Source organism: Sinocyclocheilus grahami, unplaced genomic scaffold, assembly GCF_001515645.1.
Source record: "Sinocyclocheilus grahami isolate Dianchi unplaced genomic scaffold, SAMN03320097.WGS_v1.1 scaffold834.1, whole genome shotgun sequence".
Lineage (NCBI taxonomy): Eukaryota > Metazoa > Chordata > Actinopteri > Cypriniformes > Cyprinidae > Sinocyclocheilus > Sinocyclocheilus grahami.
The window spans coordinates 435832-447807 of record NW_015506013.1 but is presented as its reverse complement, the minus strand read 5'-3'; the positions used below and the strand labels follow the sequence as shown (position 1 = coordinate 447807).

The following is an 11976-nucleotide window of genomic DNA, read 5'->3' as shown; positions in this document are numbered from 1 at the left end:
CAGAGAGTCTCTCTGGCCTTTTCCGTCTATTATGCTGTGGTTGACTGATACACATTAAAATCTGCCACCTTCAAATAAACTTTTATTCATTGATTTATTCTTTTTTTTAATTGCTCGCAACATCACTGTTTGTATCATTGTTAATTTGCATAAATCTATACTAAATAAGTGTATAAACAACATGTACTGTAGGTATATAAATATCACACGTCTCTCTAGAATACTTGACTCGGGTGATAGTGTATCCGTCCTTTATTTTATGCATCAGACTGTTTGTAGTTGCACATTGTTGTTTGGTGGAATAATGTGTTAGAAAGAAATGTAAGGGATTTCTAAAAGCAGTTTTACATTTAATAGGAAGGAACGTAATGTGGCTTTGTGGTGGTCTGTGGTTTGGAACAGGCATTTAAGGACCGAACAAGCCTCTGCCATGCTCCTGCTCATTTTAAACACATGCTACAACATGGAAAGATGCCATGCAGGGCACGCTGAGAATGCCTTTGTCATTTCTTACCATTTAATTATGCTGATGACAAAGTATATTTTCAGTGAAAATAAACACTTCTGATGGGATTAGTTCACCAAAAAATGAACATTCTATAATTTATTTTCCCCTCATGTTGGTCAAAATGTTGGACTTTATGTGGAACACAAAAGAGGTTTAATAAGAAAAAAAGTATCTCTGGTTTCAACACGTATTAGTTTAGCCTCGAACACTGAATCCGCATGTTAGAATGATTTCTGAAGGATCATGCGACACTGAAGACTGGAGTAATGATGCTGAAAATGTAGCTTTGTCATCACAGGAATAAATCACATAAAAAAAAGACTAAAATAGAAAACCGTTATGATAAAATAAACATAGCCTTGGTGAGCAAAAGAGGCTTATTTCAAGGGGGGGAAAAATCTTACTAACCCTAAAACTTGACATGGCTTGTGTGGTATATTCAAAGTGTTTTGAAGCCATATCATAATGTGACGGACAAAAATGTAAAATATTCTTGTCCTCCATTTCAGGGTTTGTGAATTGGATCATTGAAAAGATTCGAGTAAGATTAAATGAATTGCTCAAGAATAAGATGTTGTTGACTTGCTCCTCAAAGCATCAGAGAAAGCTAGAGCAGATGTGATTTTTACAGTGAATGACTTGTTTTCAGTATTAGAATATAGTATTTGCGTGGACCATTCTTATTTTGTCCTTTTGACATGAGACTAAATGATGGCAAAATGGTGAGCTATTTTTCTAAGTATAATTGTTTCCCATATGCTCTATTGTGATGAAAAGCAAAGGTTAGTCATAGTGAGACATGCAAGGGGAGGGGAGAGAGCAACAGACTCACCAAAGCAACCAAACGGGGTGTGTGTCAAATGGCTCTCTGCGCAGTGTGATAAACTTAGTGGATATTTCTATTTTTAACACGCCTCTCTCTGCCCTGTCAACATAGACGGCTGTGTTTGCACCATACTGTTCATTCAAGCCAGTGGCCCCGGTGGAGCCTGTAAGAGCACAGCAATGCTGAAAGACCTTTGAGGGGTTGCAGAGTTTACCTGCAGGGCAAGTGGATCTTAGATGTGGACGTGGGCCGTGTCACTTTAAAAACCCCCAGAGACTTCACTCTGGGTTTAGCCGCCTGTCGGGACAGTTGTGGACTTTTGAAAAGGGGAGCTTTTACTGTGTACTGAGCTTTGTTCTGACCTTTCTGGTTCTTGGATGTGTGGACTCGAGGGGACAATGGCCACAATGTCCAGTGAAGGTGATGCTGGAGGTCAGCCTTCCACAACAACAATCAGCACTGTGGCCGTACAGGCTGGAACTTCCCAGATTGTTGTAGCAGTACTCAAGGTATTTGAACTATTCTACTTTACAATGCAAAGCTTTATGTAGACTGATGATATGAACTGTATGTTTGTCACTGAAATATAGTATATACATTTTGAATCATTTTAGATGCATTACTGTGCAGTTAATAAGAACATTCTTTGGTGATTGAGGTTGACTTCAACTGTAGTGTTAGTTTGTTTAGATCTATAGACTATATCATCTGTGGAACACAAAATAAGAAATTTAGCAGAATATACCAGCTAAAGTGTTGTTGTAGTATTATTTATATATTATTATAGTATTTATTTAGAAGTTTTAGCTTTTATTTTTATATTTTCAGTTGTCACTTGAATTTTGTGCCTTTGTAATGTTTTTAGTATTAGTGATTTTAGAACTTCAATTTAAACATTTTCAGTTAAGTTGCCAATGAAAAATTTTCATTTTAAAGGGATAGTTCACCCAAAAATGAAAATGTGATGTTTATCTGCTTACCCCCAGGGCATCCAAGATGTAGGTGACTTTGTTTCTTCAGTAGAACACAAACGAAGATTTTTAACTCAAACCGTTGCAGTCTGTCAGTCTTATAATGGAAGTGAATGGGAATCACGGCTTTGAGAGTCAAAAAACATACACAAACAAAACCAATTTAAACCCTGCGGCTCGGGACGATACATTGATGTGTAAAGACACGAAACGATCAGTCTGTGCAAGAAACTGAACAGTATTTATATAGTTTTTTACCTCTGATTCACCGCAATGTCCGAACTGTCCTGAGTGCGTTCTCAACAGCCGGCGCGTGACGCATTGTCGTCGTCTTCATACTTTACGGCAGATCGCAGGCTTATAAGTGCATTACCGCCACCTATCTCTCAAATGGACCATTGACACTCTATCTACAATGTGTGAGTGTCAATGGTCCATTTGAGAGACAGGTGGCGGACATTGCGGTGAATCAGAGGTAAAAAACGATATAAATACTGTTCAGTTTCTTGCACAGACCGATCGTTTCGTGTCTTTACACAATGTATAGTCACGAGCCACAGGGTTTAATTTGGTTTTGTTTGTGTATGTTTTTTTTTTACTCTCAAAGCCATGATTCCCATCCGCTTCCATTATAAGACTGACAGACTGCAACGGTTTGAGTTAAAAATCTCTGTTTGTGTTCTACTGAAGAAACAAAGTCACCTACATCTTGGATGCACTGGGGGTAAGCAGATAAACATCACATTTTCATTTTTGGGTGAACTATCCCTTCAAGTTTTTTATCTAATATTCTATTTTATTTCATTGTTATTTATATTTATATTCAATTACTGGAATGACCTTTAATAGTTTTTGTAATTTTAGTACAAATACATTCCTTCAGCTTATTTCAGTTAGTTGCCAAGGCAGCTTCGAATTTGTTTACTTTTCCATCTAATAGTTATAGTTTATTAATGTGTATAAAATATTTTAAATTATATATTTAATTACCAAAAACAATTACAGCACAGACCGATCGTTTCGTGTCTTTACACAATGTATAGTCACGAGCCACAGGGTTTAATTTGGTTTTGTTTGTGTATGTTTTTTTTTTTTTACTCTCAAAGCCATGATTCCCATCCACTTCCATTATAAGACTGACAGACTGCAACGGTTTGAGTTAAAAATCTCTGTTTGTGTTCTACTGAAGAAACAAAGTCACCTACATCTTGGATGCACTGGGGGTAAGCAGATAAACATCACATTTTCATTTTTGGGTGAACTATCCCTTCAAGTTTTTTATCTAATATTCTATTTTATTTCATTGTTATTTATATTTATATTCAATTACTGGAATGACCTTTAATAGTTTTAGTAATTTTAGTACAAATACATTCCTTCAGCTTATTTCAGTTAGTTGCCAAGGCAGCTTCGAATTTGTTTTCTTTTCCATCTAATAGTTATAGTTTATTAATGTGTATAAAATATATTTTAAATTATATATTTAATTACCAAAAACAATTACAGAGTTTTAGTTTTAGTTTAACAATAACAACACTGCCTTGTAAACTATTCCTTTCCTGATAATATCTTTGAATGAATAATACTGTATGGCTGCATGCAATGTTGAATTCACAATGTTGAACTCACGTCATTGCTTTATCCAAAAGCACTGCTACAATCATGGAAGGAAACTGCTCTCACCAGTGATGTTATGGGCACACTGTTCGGGGTATTCAACAGACTCTTGGTTTGGGCTATCAATAAAACCTTATTGTTTTTCTGTGAGGATTCCATGGAATGTGAATGTTCCATAATGTCTGACGCAGTGACTTAATGGGGAGGCAAAAACAGCTGTGAGAAAAACACAGAGCTCTGTGATGGTCCAAACTCCTGATGGCCTGAATTATTCATAAAGATTCTCTGTGACCGGTCATCCTTATGTCTAGTTATAAGGTTCTATTATTGTCTAATGCATGCTTGCTCCTGCTGTTGTTTCAAGGAATAGTTCAGCCCAAAATGAAAGTCTGCCGTTTTGTACTTTTCCTATACACTCCTAATATTGTTTATAGCTTATATGTCTGTGTTAGACTCCGAAAAGCTCCATAAATATATACAGTGCTTCCAATCCTCCAAGTTCAGTCATTTGACAGGAGAAAACAGTGAATTTAAGTTTTTTACTGACAATCTTCCCTCCCCGGAGCTATCAAATCTAATTTTTATTTACATATTACTCCTCTATATGTTGCAGGTTTGACATAATTGATTTGTAGGTGTAGTATTTATTCACCTCATTCCTTGTTTGTATGCTGGTTCTTCATACACAAAGCAGTTAATGCGTGTTAGTATTAAAAACCACCAGATGCCTGCAATAGACCCTGTAAGCAGACTTAATGTAAACAGAAATGATAATTAGCCATCAGTCCGCATACCTTAAACTGTATTTTTTGCAGTTGTTTAACAAACATTGACAGGCTGTGGCAGCTGTGGCAGCTCCACATTTCATTCACTCTCAGAATGGCTCTTCCCGTACTTGCAAATTGCAATGTGATTTTAAGATCAGCGCAATTTGCATGCCAAAGTTTGCATTGGGACTTGCAGTTGATCGGATGAGAATTCACTGAGGGAGCTTTGCATTGAAATCAAAGTGCTCTTTGGCCAGGGGCCAGTGGAGGACCTTCTTTTAGTCTTGTTTACAGTCTGTGAAATGCACTTGAGGCCGCGTGGATACAAGAGGTGCATGTGCAGAAGCACAGCCATACATTAACATGTTCTCGGGTGTGTGGATTGCGTGTGTGTGTGTTTAAAGTGTGGCGAGCTGGTGCATCTACAACTGACAGAAGCACAACCCAACCTTCTGGAGATTGGAAACAACCAGGATGAAACCAAAAAGCTTCTAGAGGAACATGAGCAGCTCCTTGCTAAACTTAAGGTAATCTCTACTGTACCAATGCAAAATAAAAATGTTTTGATCTTAAAGCCCAATAGTTGTAGGACCAGACAAAAGTTTGGAAACGCCTCCATTAACTGAATTTACATTTCACATGATCTTTAAATCCTTTTTTTATTTTCAAAGCTTATTCTGGAATGCTTACAATTTAGTTTTGTAGACAAATATAAATATTTCGTGAATACATTTTCAGCATTTATAACAGCTTTATCTTAAGCACAATGTCCTTCTCACACAACTATGAGGAGATGATTTATGGGATTTTCATAGATGTTTTTTGGTGCCGTTGTTGGAGGCATATCTGTTTAAGACCCACCACTCAGTTTAAAGGGGTCCTATTATGCTCTTTTCTTGATTTTGTTTTGGGGATGTACTAGAACAGGCTCTCATACTAGGTTGTTCAGAAAAACACATTATTTTTCACATATTTTGCATTATTAAAACACCTCTCTCTCCTCAGTCTGGCATGAACTGCTCGAATAGTTCCTGTATCAAATGAAGGCCCGCCTACTGAAATACGAAATGTGCTGTGATTGGTTAGCTGGGCCAGTGTGTGTTGTGATTGGCACCACTCGGCGCCTGGTCGGGACTCGGGAAATGTCATGCCCCTCTGCGAGCTTCAGAGTAACTATTGCGTCAAAATCAAATAAATTTGAGCGCAATTTAAACCCGGATGATTGTAATCACTCTAAGTTTGTCTGCCTTGGGAAAGCTAGCTTGTCTCTGACATAGTGATAACACTCGTTGCCTTCTCTAGTGCAGCTCAACCAGGTCTCGTCCCATTCGTCGGTATTTGTGATATTGCAAATCCCGGAAAATATGTGTTGTCGTTCGTTGTAGTTTTTGAAAAGTGATTTCGTTGTAGTTTTTGAAAAGTGATTTTTGTTAAATAAAATATCTCCTTTTGAATTGGACTTTGGGCTTTGTAACTTCGCAGATCTTTTTTATGCTCAAACAGCAACATTAGAGACTAACTAAAGTTGAAAAAGTGAAAATGCGTAATAGGACCCCTTTAACTTCGAAGGTTCTTCAATGTTTCATTTGAGCCTTTGAAATACAGTTGTTATGTATCTGCTCTGTTCAGTGGGATGATTCCATTCATGATGAATGTTTTGAAGTTGAATTATAAAGATATTTGCAGGTTAGAAATAAAAGACTTAATGAGGAGGAATTAATAACAGATGTTAAACGTTTTGTGTACAGTTTCATAAGACATTTTGTACACTTTTATATGGCCAGATTCAAATAGCTGGCGTTACATCAGACATATGCCACAAAGCAATGCTTTCAGACCTTACAAGGAGAGTTCCTAGCTGCATTGAACATGCTGTCTTCAAAATATTAATTCGAACATACAATCATATGCTACAGAAGCATTTCCGTGCTATATTTGAAAGTGAAAAACCATCAGAGCGCGCTATCTGACCAAAAGTAACTACAGGCTCAGAATGAAGAGTACAGCCTTTAATCAGAACAAAATCCTCTACCACAGCTAAAACATATTGCACGTTACCAAACATTTCATCATGTACTTATGTGCATCTCATCTGCCCACCAGACGTTTCTAATCAGCATGTGGGCTGCTTTTTGTTTTGAGTTTAAATAAAAGTAAGAGCTGTGTACACTTACATGCTAGGGTAATGTGTTATGTCTAATAATTGAATTTCAATTTTACACAGAAAAATGAAGGAGGCGTATGGGCTTTGCTGGAGGAGGCTGATAAAACAGCAGCTCAGAAGGAAGGAGAGGAGCTGGTTTATGAGGCCATGGCTGTCTCTCTCAGTGAGGCTTGGAAAACACTGGTGGCCCACCTGGAGAAGAGGAGATCACTCCTGATCTTGGCCTGCCGTTTTTTTGAGTGTGCTCTGGAGGTAATGTGGTTTCTTATAGTACCTGCTGAATTACTATCAGAAACTCGCTGTAGGAAAATTGCAATTGTTGTTTAATGCCTTATCGTAAGGAATCTAAAGGGTTAGGTCACCCAAAAATGGAAATTAGCTTGTGTTTTACTCACCCTCGAGGCATCATAGGTGTATATGCCTTTCTTCTTTCAGACGAATCCAGTCGGAGTTATATTAAAAATTGTCCTGGCTATTCCAAGCTCTATCATTGCAGTCAGCGGGTGTTGCAGTTGAACAGTCCACATGTCGTCAAATAAAGCGCGCGCATCCGTAATAAAATGTCCTTCACAAGGCTCCGGGGGGTGAATAAAGGCCTCCTGTAGCGAATCCATGTGTTTTTGTAAGAAACATATCCATATTTCAAACGTAATAAACACTTTTCTCTCACTTCCGGTATCTCATACGCGGAAGCCGTTCCGGCGGATGACGTAAGATGTCGGCGTTGCGTGATTAGTGATACATGCGGAGAGAGAACAAAACAACACCGGTCACGAATTAGAAGTACAAACCGAGGATTTGCAAAGAAAAACGTTGGAGGATTTCAATATAAACCAAGAGGAGACTAAAGTAAGGAAACTTTGCTTCCTTTGCTCCTATAAACAAACTTGCGAGACTAGCATATCTCAGATGCGCTCGCACTGCGCATAAGTGCTGCGTCATCCGCCGGAACGGCTTTCCTCGTATGACGGATACCGGGAGTGAGAGAAAAGTGTTTATTACGTTTGAAATATGGATATGTTTCTTACAAAAACGCATGGATTCGCTACAGGAGGCCTTTAATCAGCCCCCGGAGCCGTGTGAGGCACGTTTTTTTATGGATGTGCGCGCTTTATTTGACGAATTGTGTACTGTTCAACTGCAACACCCGCTGACTGCAATGATAAGAGCTTGGAATAGCCAGGACAATTTTTAATATAACTCGGACTGGATTCGTCTGAAAGAAGAAAGTCTTGTACACCTAGGATGCTTCGAGGGTGAGTAAAACACAGGTTAATTTTCATTTTTGGGTGAACTAAACCTTTAACTTCATCTTTTGGTAATGTGAAAACATACATTCAAGATGTCCTCCCCAGGCTAAAAAGTCATTTATTGATATGTAACTATCAAAACGTAGCATGGTTAACTGCAGGTGTATATAGTTCATCACATTAACAAGAAAGTGTCTCAGTACTGTACTTTGTTTTAATTGTGAACAGTAAAATGCAAAACAAATGCGGCAGCACACTGTTCCTACAAAATGCAAGCAGCTTCCTGTTGGTCAGCGCAGAAAATCCATGAAAAACTTGAACTCCTAATTCTTGATCAAGTGGAGTCTTATTGAAATGACACTATTTCTCTCATCGAAATTCAAAATTTGTTTGTTTGTGATGTGTTTTGCTTGTTGATTGTTTGTGTGGCATTAGTGTTCACATTTAGAGGCTGGCTGCCTGTTGGCTGTACAGAACAGCAGTGCATTTTTCTAACTTTAAAAGCCCATTGTTAAAATTTTGCAACATTTTCCAAACAAGACATGATTATTTTCATAACCAGTGGCTTTTAAAACTATTTAAATGGAAAAAAGTTCTGTCCCTGATGGTTAGACGTGCCACAGGGAGTGTACTACACTGTGTACTGTACAAAACAATGTTTTTGTTTGGAATTACAATGGATGAATTTTGTTTTTTACAGCTTTAAAGTTGGGAAACATGGTGCTATTTGATACTGGCTGAACATGCAATGTTGTGTATTTGTTCTGTTTTTTTATTTTGTTTTGTTTTTTTACAGTGAACAGCTGTTTCCGTTTATCTTCAGCAATCTGAAGCAAGTCAGTCACATTACTTTGATATCTGCTTCAGTTAGATATTCTAGATAAATGAAGATGATTCATCAGCAGCACAAAATGGTGGTTGTGCAAGTAAACTCACGCATGAGCATGTTTCAGAACAATATTTGTTTTGCTGATAACATTTCAACAGACATGCTTCCTGCTAAATTACCATTATGATGATGTGCATAGTCGACTGCATTCATCTGCTGAAGGTTGCTGCTGTCATTTATGTAACATGATGGAGTTGTCATTCACCAGAAGCTGGTTATGCAGAGTACACGCAGTGTTTCTGAGCAAATGTTGAAAGAAATGTGACGTACCAGATCTGAGATATCGGTCTTTTATCAGATATCGGCCTACACTGTTTGCATGTTTCTTGTTGCATACAAATTCTGTTAAATGCAATACATATATACTTTTCACTTTGATATTATGTTTTTTTATTTTGAAACTATTTACACTAACCTTGAAATGTTTGGGGTCAGTAAATGTATATACATTTTTTAAAATACTTTTATTCAGCAGTGATGCATTAGATTGATCAAAAGTGGCAGTAAGGACTTTTATAATTTCCCTAAAGATTTCTATTTCAAATAAATGCTCTTCTTTTTTTATCACAGAATCCTTAAAAACAGGTATCAACGTTTCCATAAATATATTTAGCAACCCAACTCTTTTCAGCATTGATAATAAAAAATGTGTTTGAAAAAATGTGCAACAAACCAGCATATTAGAATGATTTTTGAAGGATTGTGAAAATTCAGCTTTGCTATGACTTGAATAAATTACATTTTAAACTTCTTTTTATTTCAGTTTGTAGTTAGTGTTTTTAGTGTATTTTTGATCAAATAAATGCAGCCTTTGTAAGATTTAGATTAATATATTCATCTGGCCATTTTGATTTGAAATTTATATTGGCCTTTCAATCTTGCCACTTTTTTCAGCTGCTTTTGAAACTTTTTCAATTATAGTTTGCCATCAGGATAGATGAAGCTGAAGACTTTCAGAGTGTTGGTCAGAAATCGACCACTGCAGACAACATGAATGAACTGCTTCAGAGACACAGCACTATTAGAAGAGGTAAGAGCTTTGTTCCTTTGCATCAAGCTCACCATTGGCTTATGATGCCCTGGAACCCCTTAGCAGCACCCTAGCACCTGCCAAAAGCAGGAGACTGAGTGATGGCATAGGAGCCATGCAGATACAAACCTAATGAATGAAGAGGAATTGTTCTCAGATTAGCCTTTTGGGAGCTTATATCAGGAATGTTTGGAATTCTCACCACAAAATATCGTTAAAATATGTGAATAGAGGTTTTTGTTATCTGTCATAAACACTGTAAAATAAAACACACCAGTATATTTTACGAAGCTTGTGCTCTATCCTCAGGGATGTTGGAGAAGTCAATGCTGGTGTTGAATAAGAGTCGTGAGTTGCTGGGATTTTTGAAGGACTTCCAGTCCCAGCAGGCCCTGAAGTATGACAGAGCTTCTCACGGGGCCTGGAGCAGCTTTGGAAAGGTGGAAGGTTTAATGGAGATTCTGCAGGACAGACGCCGGCAAGTGGACCTTTGCATGAGACAACAAAAGCATGAGCTGGAAACGATTTACCGTATTCGACAGTGGGAGAGCCAGGAACAGGAGGTAAGTCACTCTTGCAAAGAAAAGTTCATTTATTATAGAAACTGGATGTATTGTGTCTTAAAGCTGCAGTCTGTAACTTTTTTTTTTTTGTTAAAAATGATCCGAAATCAATATTTGAGCAAGTACATAACCAGCCAGTGTTCAAAACTATCGCCTTACTTTAGCCTGATTCACAACGGTTAGCTTATAATAATGTTTTGTAATTTGAGTGGTACGGGTAGGTTTTCGCGGGAAATTCGAGCATGCTGCTGCGTCATTACGTTACTTCTGTAAACATAAAGAAGTTGTCCCAGCTACTAGGCTATCACATGTGAGGATGCTGCAGGTGGCAGATCGTTAGCCTTCTCACAGCAGCTAGAATAATTCAATGTCAAAAAATCATTTTGATGGCGGATTGTAATCCAGAAAGAATTATATGAGAAACAATTCATTGGTATGAAATTCGAATGGTATGACAATTAGAGATTAAACTGTACAGAAATTGAAATCTACACACACACTATACTCATAGTCATGCAATGCTGATGTTGTTAACATTAATAATCTGAGAATAAAGTATAACAATAATAATAATTTGTACGGTTTGATGTGATATGAGCTAATCGATCGTTAGATTAAATCACCATTGGTAGCACGATCTATTGTAATGCTTTTTTCCTCAGTTGGTCAGAACAAATGTGTCAGACTTGTTACTTACTTGTTCAGATGACAATATCTGGTGAAAATTCTTATTTGGGTCATATATTCCAAGACGTAGGCTAGAATCTGTGACTACTAAGTATAGGATTCACACCGGTGCGGTGACTGACTGCCACACATACTCCTCAAAACATTAGATTCATCCGCGCTGGAGCCGTGCCAGAGTACAACCCACGCAAGGAAGATAATTCCGCAAGTAACTGCAATTCCAGGTTTTCAAACAGAGAGGGCGACAAAGAGGCAAAACGTACGGACTGCAGCTTTAAAGGGGTCATATGACGTTGCTAAAAATAACATTATTTTGTGTATTTGGTGTAATGCAATGTGTTTATGCAGATTAAGGTTCAAAAACACGTCAAATTATATAATTAAAGGTCAAATTATTTTCCACATAATGTACATTATTGTTTCTCCTCTATGCCCCGCCTTTCGTGGGGGCGTGTTAGAACGAGCTGTTTTAGGTAGGAGTGTCTGACTCTTAACTTTTATAAAGAATATCTCTTTGGATCTGAGACTTTAGTCTTTGCAACTTTACAGATCTTCTTTATGCACCAAGAGATTGTAACACGTCAAAGCGAAAGGAAAAATTTCAATTGCATCATATGACCCCTTTAAGTAAATTCTCATAAAAACAAAAGATATGGCATCAGTTTCACCAGTTTAAGTGCACTATTATTTAAATGGTTAGGGTC

The 11976-nt window shown here is 37.5% G+C and overlaps 1 protein-coding gene across 1 annotated transcript in view; it reads left to right on the top strand.

Moving 5' to 3' along the window:
• The first annotated feature begins 1505 nt into the window (after positions 1–1505).
• The window catches only part of ccdc141 (coiled-coil domain containing 141), a 30787-nt gene continuing 20316 nt past the window's right edge, over positions 1506–11976 (top strand). The window contains exons 1-5 of the mRNA XM_016247420.1: positions 1506–1843; positions 5094–5216; positions 6914–7105; positions 9914–10022; positions 10332–10585. Coding sequence (XP_016102906.1) covers positions 1712–1843; positions 5094–5216; positions 6914–7105; positions 9914–10022; positions 10332–10585 — 810 coding nt within the window. The 5' untranslated portion in view covers positions 1506–1711. The remainder of the gene's footprint in view (positions 1844–5093; positions 5217–6913; positions 7106–9913; positions 10023–10331; positions 10586–11976) is intronic.